This window comes from Vipera berus (genome assembly GCF_964194415.1).
Source record: "Vipera berus genome assembly, chromosome: Z".
Taxonomy (NCBI): Eukaryota; Metazoa; Chordata; class Lepidosauria; order Squamata; family Viperidae; genus Vipera; species Vipera berus.
Genome location: NC_138205.1, coordinates 102,467,050 through 102,479,986, shown reverse-complemented (window position 1 = coordinate 102,479,986; position 12,937 = coordinate 102,467,050). Strand labels below are relative to the sequence as shown.

The 12,937-nt window shown below is 37.1% G+C and overlaps 1 protein-coding gene across 3 annotated transcripts in view; it reads right to left on the bottom strand.

Moving 5' to 3' along the window:
• SGCE (sarcoglycan epsilon) overlaps positions 1-12,937 on the bottom strand; it is a 35,497-nt gene that overhangs the window by 7,822 nt on the left and 14,738 nt on the right. Inside the window, exons 2-9 of one of the 3 annotated variants that reach the window (XM_081344160.1) lie at positions 12,667-12,789; positions 11,512-11,669; positions 10,812-10,884; positions 8,879-9,077; positions 8,303-8,465; positions 5,049-5,260; positions 4,154-4,180; positions 1,518-1,706 (exon numbers count right to left, since the gene is read on the bottom strand). In XM_081344160.1, coding sequence (XP_081200286.1) covers positions 1,518-1,706; positions 4,154-4,180; positions 5,049-5,260; positions 8,303-8,465; positions 8,879-9,077; positions 10,812-10,884; positions 11,512-11,669; positions 12,667-12,789 — 1,144 coding nt within the window. Of the gene's footprint in view, positions 1-1,517; positions 1,707-4,153; positions 4,471-5,048; positions 5,261-8,302; positions 8,466-8,878; positions 9,078-10,811; positions 10,885-11,511; positions 11,670-12,666; positions 12,790-12,937 lie in introns of those variants that run through there. The other 2 variants (XR_014028533.1, XM_081344159.1) reach the window with 2 other exon arrangements.

The following is a 12,937-nucleotide window of genomic DNA, read 5'->3' as shown; positions in this document are numbered from 1 at the left end:
CCCAGCCATTCTCCCTGGCCAATGGGCCCCTGGCTCTCCGCCACTCACCCTTTGGCCCAACCCATTTAACCAGGCGTCCTTTATCCAGGGTATTTTGCTCCTCAGGAAAATAAGTCACTAGCCAATTGGGTGGCAGGCAGCAATGAATGACGACCAAGGGGGCTGTGATTGGTGACAGGTTACAGGAGAGAGCAAGATCTGTGGGAGGCAGCAGGCAAAGGTTTCTTGCGCAAGGCTGCTGGGGGTGGCAGGCCGTCAGTGTTTGCGTGCAGATGAGGGGGTGCCTGGGGAGAGAGCGGGCATAGGTTGCTTATACACAGCTGTTCCTGATATCTGGGGGGCCAGCAAGGCATCAGTGCTTGCGGGAGGCTGCTGGAGGTGCAGGCAGCCCATTGATGCTTCTGGGCAGCTGGGGAGGGTGTCGGGTGGTTGCAGACAAAGGCTGCTTGCATGTGGCTGTTTCTGGTGCCGGGGGAGCCAGCAGGGCATCAGTGCTTGCACAGTGCCTGGGGAGGGGTGCCTGGGGGTCCAATGGTGCTGGGGCAGTGGGGGGCAGCCAAATAGCCCATCTGGCTTTAGGCCAGGCACAGAGGCAACAGCAGTAGCGAGAGGTCAAAACCACTACCCCCAGACATCAGAAACAGCCATGCACAAGTAGCCTTTGCCTGCCGCCTTCCCCAGGCACCCTCCCAGCCACGTGCAAACACCAATGCCCTCCTGCCCCCCCTCAGCAGCCATGCACAAACAGCCTTTGTCTGCCCCCCCCCATTCACCACAGATCCTGCTCACTCCCTGTCACCAATCACAGCCCCCTCAATCGCTCTCTGTTGCCTCCGGCCACCTGATTGGGTGGCAGCTTCTTGTTCTGAGGAGCGAAACACCTGGGACAAAGGGTGCCTGGGCGAATTGGCTGGGCCAAAGGGAGGGCGAGGGACTCATTGGCGAAGGAGAATGGCTGGGGGAGGGCCAGCAGAGGATGAAAACTGGCTGTAAGTGGGCTGAGGCAGCTGGCCAGAGGCAAAGTGGGAGCCATTCCGATTCACCATTGGCTTCAGCAAAGTCAGAGCTATAAGTCTCCCAGAAATGACAACAATGGCATGGCTTCCGGCCCACACGGAGAAAGTTACCAAGCACTTTCTTAAAGGGATAAATTAGACAATGAAATGTTGTTTGAGGTCCTATTCACTGAGTAACAATGTTAAATCATTTTCTTTAAAAACTGTGTAAGTTACTGTTTCAAAAACAAACAAGAATTTGTTCTACATGCAAAGCCGAAATTATTCTACGAGCAGTTTTCCTATCTTCTGCACAGTCTAGAAGAGCTGGGAATAAAATCCAGAATCCTCAACCAACATTCTGAGAACGTAGTTTCACCACCTGTAGGACCACAAGTAGGCTGAAAATTTTGTCTTATAAAGTAGCATTGCAATAATGGTTTTGTAGTGGAAAAGGTTAACAGATCTCTATCAAAATTCAATTAAAATACCTCACTTCAAGCAATCTGTATTGATACTTACTGTTGTGTTTGCATCAGTGGCATGCTAGTATTGTCATAATTGTCTGGGTGAACAGGTGGTACAATCTCACCAGTGACTGGGTGAAAAACAGGAAGTGTTGAGAGTGGCCATGCTATCTCTCTGTTTTTTGACATCTCCCGAAGTTCTTTTGTGGATTTCTGAATTGCACTGTGATGGACCAGCTGAATACTAGGTAAAAAGGAAAGATTTTTTTAAAAATAGACTTTGTCATAGTAAGTACTGCAAAATATAATCTCAAACAAATTATTGTCAAATAATGATCTATATAAAAATTACTGAATTATTTTTTTGGGAAAGAAATCTTACACATGCACATACCCCCCACCCCCCCACCCCTACACACAAGAGGACACCCTGTGGCCAATTGGGTCATGGTTGCATAGCTATTTCCTCACATAAACAAAGAAAAAGATCAGAGACAGGCAAAAATTCAGTGGGAACTTCCAACTTCCTATCAGCTTCCTCACAGAGCTTCCTTGTGGGAACTTGGCAGTTGACATTGGAAATCTTCATTCCTTTCCTCTCTCCTTTTCCCCTTCCTCCCTCCTCATCTTCCTCCCTAGTCCTCGTTCCCTTTTCCCCTCTTCTCTCCATCTACTTTCTTTTCTCTGCAGGGAAAGGGACCAAGGGAGTATGGGGGGAAATGGCATGGTGCAAATTAGGAGGGACTGGTGGAGGATGTGCCATTTCTACACTGACTTTCTTCCTACAAGTTTCCCACAAGCAAAGAGTTTGCTAGGCAAGGAGTGCTGTCAATCACACCAGTTCCTTCTGGGTTCCCCATGGACTTATGGGAAACTGTCAGGGAACAATGAAAATGTGGCTCGCATGACTGCAGCTGACAGTGGAGTGTGGTAGCACTAAAGAGCAGCAGCAAAGATGCCGCAACAAAATTCCTGAACTTAATTCCTTTGGGAATAATAGCTCCTTGTAACTCTGTTAAGTTAGCTCATTTGAGGTAACCTTATGGGCAAAGTTTTGCATGATAATGCAGTGTTTTGGGGAACGTTACAAACTATCAAATAGACACTAGAGTTTTAATAGTCTATAGATATATACATACACCCACTGAGAGAGAGAGTACTCATTTAACAATTGTCCAGTCATTAAATGAAACAACTACTAAGTGAAACTGTGCTTATGATCTTACTTTAGGTTTCCTTTGTTTTAGAGACCTGTGAAGGTTGCAAATGCAAGGATTGGTCATAGAGTTACTTTTTTCATCACTCATAACTGTGAACAGTTGCTAAATAGGGTAGTCGCTAAATAAGGACAACATTATACCAAAATAATATTCAGTAATTGTTTGTTATGGTAAGTAGGTAGGTAGGTAGGTAGAAATAAAGAAAGTTGGTTATATAAAACCTGCAAAACTTCATTCAGCCCATTAAATCTATTCCCAGTTCCTCACTGGGAATTAAAGATGATCAGAAGTTTACTGCATTTGAGATATATTTTCCTACACAACACTTGCAAAGAGCGGATCATAATGAAATAACAATATATAGTGTAGGGGGAATTATCTCTTTAGATCATTATGGTTAATATTTCCCTCTTCCAAAACCAAATGAAATTTGTTTCAGGAAAGAAATTTCCACTGATATCAAAAGCAATATACACTGGAAAATTAATGGAATGAAAAGCTGCCATAAAAATACATGGCTGTTATTTAGAATAGTGACCTTGTTAAAATCCTGTCTTACAATTTACATTGCTTCTAGTTTACATTTAATTCTGTGAAAAACTATATAGATTCAATATAATCTACATGTTTAACCTATTTGTGCTATAGAACTAACATTGTAAAACATTGTAGCCCTTCATAGATTACTGAATTAAAATTTTCATTATCCACAACCAGCATTGCTAACACTGGGAGATGTATTTAGCAACACCAAGAGGGCAACAAATCCTCATTTTTGTTTTAAATGGATGAGCAATCCATATCCTTTCAGATGTTGTTATAACACAGTTCCCAGGTTGACAATCTTGCTTGAGATCCAGGAAATAGTAATTTGGCAAGACTATGTGGTTCAGAATTTCCTCCTTCTGCTATTGAGTATCAGAAATCTATTCCACTGAAGGAACTTTATACAATCAAACTCATATATTACTGCTTTTCAATATTGTAACTATTCAGCTCATTCATAGAAGGAACATTCTGAACTTAAGGTACTCCTTTCACAAATCAATTTTAATATTTTCAATACCCTATGAATATTTATCAAAAGGAGGTACCTTACAGATAGGATGGAATTATAATCCGAGAATTCCCAGTTAGCAAGAGGATGCTCACTAGGAATTTTAGAATTATAATTCAGAAGATCTGCAAGGTGCCAGATTGTTGAAGAATTACCTTTAGATATAGATTTAGTCCTTTCAAAATCCCAAAACACAATTTTTGGTTTTGATCTATTTTATTATTAGTTTTAGCCCTTTTTATTTTGTGCTACTCAACTCCTTATAAGTGTTTTTTTTTCAAAGCAGCTAAGTTGGTAATGAAGGACAAGATAATGAGGATGAAAATGGTATACATGTACATGAAGAATGAGAAGCTCCTAGGAAATGCTTAAATTAAAAGATGGGAGAAAATAACCAGAAAGAAAGACACTTACTCTGGTGTTTGCATGTTTCTCTTTTCCCTAAAAATAAAACAAAAGTTATGAATTAAATAATAGCATTGATATTTGGAACATTAAAACTAAGTGCTGATGGAAACAGGGATGGAAATGCTGGCTTTTATTACAACAGGATCATGATCCAAAAAAGCCATAAAAGAACCAGAACTTGGCATGACCTCCTGAAGGGCTGCCCCAGCAACTTCAGCAGCCATCAGCCAAGCTGTCCTCAAACAGAAAGTCCCTTTTGGCTGTGGAATCGGAAGTAGCCGCCCTTTGCTGAACACTTCAGCCGGGTCTGCAAATGTGGGCTTCTGCATTAATACAAGAAGCTTGAATCATAACCTGAGTTTCATGTCCTTCAGGAGCATTTACCACAACTGTATGAGAAGGCATGGATGAAGGCATAGAAAGAAATGAAAAAGAGGAATAACACAGATATAAAGACATGAATATGCAAAATAGAAGATGGACTAAAAGGTCCGCAGAACATGTGCATGTAAAATGGAAGAGGACTATGTTTGCTTTCTTATGACTGTAATAAAAATGGATTTGATGATATGTTGCTCGCTGCTTTTTAATAATGCTTTCTTTGGCTTTTATTGTCCTAAAATTCAGTTCACAATCTCAAGAAAGTTTATTTTAATTATTAGAAGGACATTTTTCCTACTCTTAATTCCAAACGAGACAAGTGTAAATTTCTTCTTCAGTTTCTTAACAAATTAAGATTGCTAGCTTGAAAGATAATGGTAGAAATTTCATTTTAGTTCAAGTTTTAGATAATACGAAGCCCTGTTTTATGAACTGAATTAAGCTGAACCTAACAATCTTTTTGCATGTGTAGAACTTTACAAAAATGTACAGTCACATATTAATGCTTCAAAGTACTCACACTCCTTCCCGCCGGCAGCACATAATATAAGCAAGTATTAGAAAAAGCACCAGTGCAACTGCAGAGGGAACTGCCAAAGTAATGAGGAAGTCTGAATAATAATCTCTGCTTTTCAGGTTCTCAGAAGGTGGCTTATATTCGCCACCATCTGGTAATATGCCTTCTCCACGGATCACTTCTTGATAAGTAGAAATTTGCTGTGTTTTATCAACCTGATACCAAAAGTACAAAAAGCATTTTAGACTTCTTTAGAAAAACATGCAGGCAATAGCTTAACAATATATATATATATATATATATATATATATATATATATATATATATATATATATATATATATATATATATATATATATATATATATATATATATATATATATATATATATATATATATATATATATATATATATATATATATATATATATATATATATATATATATATATATATATATATATATACATACATATGCAGGTGGTCCTCGACTTTATATATATAAAATAAAATTTATATTTATATATATATATATATATATATATATATATATATATGTATGTATATATGTATGTATGTATGTATGTATATGTATATGATGTATATGTATATGTATATGTATATATGTATGTATGTATATATATGTATATGTATGTATGTATGTAATTTATATGTATATATGTATATATTCAATTTTATTTTCCCATTTCTTCCACAAACAAGTCAACAAATATATTGCCATACATAAATACACGTAAGTTTGGGTGCTGCTCGTCCATTTCCCCTTTCACTGTATCCACCCTCCTTCTCTCTCTTCCCTCTTCTCTACTTTCTTTCTCCCTTTCTCCTTTCTTTCCTACTTCCCTCTTCTTCCTCTCCTCTCCTCTTTCCCTCACCACTCCCCTCCTGTTTTTCCCCACTTCTCCTCCTCTTTCCCTCCAACCTTCCTACTTCCTTCCCCCTCCTCTACTCTCCTTGACTTATGACCACAACTGACTCCTAAATTTCTGTTGCTAAGTAAGACATTTGCCACAATTATTAAGTGAATCACTATAGTTAAGTTAGTAACACGGTTGTTCACTGAATCTAGCCTCCCCACTGACTTGGCCTCAAGACACTGCTACTGTCATAAATATAAATCAGTTGCCAAGTGTCTGAATTTTTCATGTGATCATGAGGATGTTGCAAAGGTCATAAGTATGAAAAATGGTCAGAAGTCATTTTTTCCAGTGCCACTGTAACTTTGAACGGTCACTAAATGAACTGTTGTAAGTCAAGAATTATCTGTAAATACTAAACAAGATATATCCCATGCTATTTGGAAACAGCTAGATTTGAAATTTGATAAAAGAGAAGGATATATGAATCATAATCTCTGCTTTACTTGGCACTCTCATAAAATGGTTAGGGGAAAAGTTTGTCTATTTATAAATGACCGCTATATTGCTCATTATAAAATCTTGATTTCTCAACTTTAATACTGTTGAGGCCAAAATAAGATACTTTAATCTACCCAATTACTTTAATACACAACATAAGGTCTGTTAAAATATTACAGGAAATTAGTTTACTGAACCAGTTTTCTTAAAGGCTCAAAGACCAGACATTTGTACCAGAAAATGAATCAAGATAGAAATAGCCTACACTAGAGGTTCCCAACGTTTTGGGCCCCAGGGATCGGCTTCATGGAGAGGTTTTTCCGCGGACTGGAAGGGGCGTGGTTTTGTGTGCTGCCTGCATCCCGCGGATGGGGCTTTGCTTGTTTGTGTGGCCCAGTAGCTGGCGCTATTCACCACTATTGAAAACTCTGTTTAGATTTCTGGACTGTCGTAGCCTGGTTCACCCCTACATTTAAATTATAGTGTGGTTTGTTTGTTTTCTTGATGTACAAATAAGGATATAATGACTTGTTAAATACATTATGATTTATAAATAATCTTAACATTATGTGTAGGCACTCTCTATGCATGAGCTAGGAATTGTAATTTAAAAGCATGCTAATCAATTGTTAGTTAGTTTATTGCAACAACAAGCCTCTCCCAGACTTACAAATACAATGGCTTTTGCTAAACTTTACCTATACTGCATGAAACAATTGCCCATTGATTGAGGGACAGAATCAAGATTACATGAAGCACTAGTACCACTTTATAAAGTCTTGGTTAAACCATATTTAGAATATTGCATTCAATTTTTGTCACCACAACATAAGATTCTGAGACTCTAAAAAGAGGGCAAAGAAGAGTAACAAAGATGATTAGGGGACTGGAGGCTAATACATATGAAGAACTGTTACAGGAATTGGGTATGTCTAGTTCAGGGGTTCTGACCAACAGTACTGTATCTGTCCTGGAGATGCTAGGAAGGAATCTTGATGATTTTTTTTAAAAGAAAATTACTCACTCTACATCAAGGATGTTGAATTGCCAGCCCCGGGGCTGGATGCATCATAGTGAAATCACACCCACCCCATTGCCAGTAATGGCAAAAAAGTCATGATATGTCGCAACACATCACGTGACATTGCGAGTTTGACACCCCTGTTCTACATGCATGGGTCTATGTACAATTATTTTTCTCGGATTGCTTCCAAGTACTGTGCATCAAAGCCATTTATTATCCAAATTTCAAATCTGTTTTACTTTTATTATGGAAACTGCTTAAAAGCAAAAATGCAAATAATGAAACAGTATACTGTTTCATTATTTGCATCTTTGCTTTTAAGCAGTTTCCATAATAAAAGTAAAACAGATTTGAAATTTGGATAATAGTAAACAGTTTGGTATAGTGGTTAAGACATCAGGCTAGAAACCAGGAGGCTGTGAGTTCTAATCCTGCCTCGGATACTAGGATGACTTTGGGCCAGTCACTTTCTCTCAGCCCTAGAAATGGCAAATTACTTATGAAAAACCTTCCCAAGAAAACTTGTTCGGGCTGTCTCCAAGAATCAGACATGACTGTACAGAACAAAAACAAAATGCAGAACCATAGAATTAACAAGAACAATAAATTACCAGTTTATCTTTCTTCAACAAGTTAGATTTTCATCAGTCACCAAATGGCATACTGGAGACAAGGACTACAAATTTTCCAAACAGGCACATGAAAAAACATTAAGACTGCAAGTAATAGAAATTATGCCTATCCAATGAAATTCATTACAGAATTCCTAAATGTATTTGCCCAATTCATCTTCCTAATGATATTTTAAACATTGAGCAGCTACATTTTCTGAAATACCTCCATTTAATAACTCACCAAAGAAATTTTACACCAATCTATGTGAAACTGAGTACGAAACTTTTTATCACAAGTTATTAGAGGTTCCATTTCTTGACTGCATCTCAGCTGATTTTGTGGGTTTTCTACTTCTCGTAAGCAGGAAGAGAATGTAACATCTGCACCAACCATAACATAGACACTGAAAAATAAAGTGGAATCAGTTTTAAGATGGTCACTGACAATCTTTAAATTAATCAATTGTTACACTTTCTTTCTGTGAATGAAAACAGCTTCCAGTTTTGTCTTGAAACTGCCTGAAATGCCCATTCTACTCTGGAGTCAGGCTTCATGCCAGGGCAAAACATCATCCAATCAGAACTCAAATCATCAGGTCTCTCCTTCCTACATCCTCAGGTTTTAAAAAATAATTCCTTCTAGCAGAGAGTTGGATTAGACTCACAAAATTAATTATTATTTATTAATTATTTATATAATTGTTAATTAATTATTCATTAGTCCAGGTACCACCACTGCTTTTTACCAATGTGCTTTTAATAATAAATACTAAGCTGCTCAATAAATAATTGCTACCAGAGAAATATACCTTCTTACCCTTCCTTCATGTCATTAATAGGAAGTGGCACTCTCCCTCCCCTATCAAGAGCTGACGTGATGTTTATGGCATTCAGGCGCTCAGGCTGCCATACATTTTTCACAGCTCCAAGGAAGTCTCCCAGAACTTCACTGGCCAACATTTCCTCTACGTTCATGTTTTTAATGAAGAATTCTGCTTGATACGGCAAAAGAAGATCTAATTGCAAAAAAAAAATTGTGTCTTAAGCCCTTTTCAAATTTCTGAAAGAGATGGACTAGTAAATCACAAATACAGGTAATAATCCTTGAATTACAATCACAACTAAGCCCAAAATTTGTGTTGCAAAGCAACAAAGTTGTGAGTTTTTGCCCCATTTTGCAATCTTTCTTGCCACAGTTGTTAAGTGAATCACTGCAGTTGTTCAGTTAGTAACACGTTTGTTCAATGACTCTGCCTTTCCCATTGACTTCGACTATCAGAAAGTTGCAAAATATAACCCTGGGACACTGCAATCATCATAAATATGAATCAGTTGCCAAGCGTCCAAATTTTGATCATGACCGTGTGTATGCTGCAATGGTGGTAAGAGTGAAAAATGATCATAAATCACTTTTTTTCAGTGCTGCTGTAACTTTGAATGGTCACTAAATGAACTGTTGTATAGTATTTTGTCCTTTTATCTGCATGAATAAATGTAAACATACCTAAGAAACGCCTAGCCTCTTAAGCATGGTTGTAAGACTCACGAGTGCTACAACCCAAGGATTGATTATTTGTGCTGGCAACTCTCATGCACTGCTTCTGAACCAATACTAGAAAGTCATTACTTCATTCTCATTTAGCAATAGGCCATGACTTGCATAATTTGGATGTAACTAACCAGAGTATATTCAACTTTGGAAAGAGTCAGTCACTGTCTCTCAGCCCAACCCACCACATGAGGTTGTGGTTGTGGGGAAAATAAGAGGAAAGAGTACCAGACATGTTCACCACCTTGAGTTATTTATAAAAAATAATGAAGGAGGTATATAAATGAATACATAAAAATATTGTGAAAATACAAACTGATACCATTAATGTTAATAATTCAGAGATATGATTATATGACAAGAGACACTGTCAAATATCCTTTTCCCATTACTTTTGCCTTTAATGAGGGCAATTTGGAAATAAATACACATTAGAAAACTACATTACTTTTCTACATAATCACCATTCAAATTGAGGCATTTGTCATAACAACTTATAAGGTTTGAAATTCCTTAGTAGTAATTGCTCGGCACCAAATCTGGGCTGTGCAGGACGATCAAAAACATCCCAACAGAACAGCTTCAAAAGTTCTTGGGTGTATCTAGCTGTAGCAGTATGCAGGCGATCATTATTGTGAACCAACACTACACCGGAACTGGTGCCATAGAAAATCCCATCAAATGTGAAGATGCCAAAAGAGTGCTGCTAGTGAAGTTCATGGAACATGGTTCGACCATCAATTCAGACGTCTACTGTGAAACGTTACAAAAACTCGACGAGCAACCGTAACAAGTGTCGAGGCATGCTGACTTCCAATGTGGTGTTGGTTCACAATAATGCTCACCTGCACACTACTAGACGCACCCAAGAACTTTTGAAGCAGTTCCATTGGGATGTTTTTCATCACACACACACCCATAGCCCAGATTTGGCACCAAGTGACTACTAAGGAATTTCAAACCTTGTCAGATGTTATAACAAGTGCCTCAATTTAAATGGTGATTATGTAGCAAAGTAATGTAACTTTGTAGTTTTCTAACGTGTATAATAAAAGTTCTGTATCTGCGAGTTTTTGTTATTGATAATCAAATGGAGGTTTATTTCCGAACTGCCCTCTTAATTATTCAGTAAAACTTAACCAATTCATATTATTTATCAACTGAAACATCCAAAATGCTGAGATAATTCTTGACGACATACCTTCTGCTGACATTATATTAATAATTAAATTATGTCTTGCTGTCTCAAAGGTGCGTCTGTTATAGGCAGTGATCTAGTAATGGAGGAAAAAGTAAAATGATAATTATTACATTTCATAAAGGGGAATATGGTAAACAATAATGGTTCTTTTAAATTTGCTGCAGATAATGTTTTCATTTAATCTTCTCTTATTGAAGAACAGAAAATCAGAGAAACAATCTATGTCGGGGGTGGGGGGCACAGTCTATTCTTCTTTCAGTTATAATATGACTGAAGAAATTTTGAGAACTATGGGACATTCCAGTATTGGTCAACGCCCCTTCCACAACCTTACTAAGCAACACAAAGGTATTAATGGACCTAGTAGTTGACTGTTTTTTTAAGTAATATGATTCTTTTAATCATACATGAAAAATTATATTAAGATAAAATCCTTTATCTACATACCTAGAATAAGTCCTCTTTCAGTCTTGTAGTTCTTTCATCAAAGCTGGTAGTACTGAAAGCAACTCAATATCTCTGCATTTAACAGCTATGGTTTTTCAATAGAACAGACACTGAAATGTAATTTTCAACATTGCTGACCTTTCCTTTTAATGGAATGTGAGTGTGTTTATACTATTATCATTATCCCTGGTAGCATGTTTCTAACAAAATGTGTAATGCATTTTTAAAAATAAACATTCTGCAAAGTAAATACCTCAATGATAGTTGGCTTGCCCATGTTTTCTACAGTTGGTGATCCGTAGAGCACACCATCACTATATGGTGTTCTTTGGATGTAGCGCAACCAGCCAGGTCTATCAGGGTAGCCCATTAGGTTTGTATTAAATGTTATGGGATCATTGTTGATCTCACCTGGATAAATAAGAAATCCATGTAAAGATACTGTTTAATCATCAGAATACCACATTTTTATGCTCAATCCAATGATAAATTCCTACTATTTAGAATCTTAATAATTTTCACTGTGGTAATAACCCCCAAAAAGTATAACTATAGTTCTTTAGAGTTGTGACCAACAAGAATGAAATATTTGAAAACAAAAATAAAAATGGAATATTCAGCAACAGCCATTGACTCCTAATACCTCATAAATGCCAGTATCAATATTAAATTGGACTTAACCCTAATTAAGTGGGCACTGCTGTTTAAATGAGGTTGTTCCATTAACTGTGAAGGATTTGCTATGTCCCTTTACAGCAGGGGTTCCCAATGGGTGAAGTTTGCAGCCCCTGGGGGTCCAAGACAATATTCCAGGGGGTATGAAAACTTGGGTTTAGAAATTTCAAAATTATAGTGTGTATACATAATTTAATTGCCATTATTTCAAACTTTTGTAAGGGATACAAGAATATATCAGAAGCATTCTAGGGGTGCAGCATATAGAAAAGCTTGGGAACCACTGCTCTACAGGAACAAATATTAAATATGTTAAAGTGTGTTTGTTAATTTTGCTATAATAGTCTGATCTGATTTTATGGAAATAAGAATAATAACATGTATCACAATAGGTATTTTTTATTAAATGCAAATTGGAAAAGAGGTGATACCCAAGAACAACTGGAGGCTTTTAAATGCTACGTAGAGTTAGTCTACAGGCCAAAAAATTCATGCTACTAAATGTGTCAGTTACAAATCTAATCAGAAAGAGAAAGATATTTTCATATCAAATTAACAGTGCTATTTTTACTGAGAGTTAAATCTTTTCACTCTCTCCTATACACACATAGCCAATAGCCTTCGCGCTACACCTTTTGTAGAGAAACTGATGATTATGTGATCTTTATAAAGACAAGTTAAAATGGAAGCTCTATCAGTTTTATATGGCTTTACAATTGTAAACATTTCTTACCAAGCTTTGCATAAGGAGGAAACTCTCCTTTAAAATATTCTCTCTCCAAAACATGAACAAAGAGAACTCCAGCAGAAGGATAAACATTTCGATCAGAATGCACCTTAGAGAAAATTGTGTACACTGGAAAGCAGGAGAATAGAAGAGGACACAATATGAAAAAATAGATCCATGGAAAATAGTGATTATATATGCTCATTAAAAAACAAGCTGAAAAATATGACATAGAACACAAACCCCAAAGTTCTTGTTGCCTTTTTTAGATATCTTC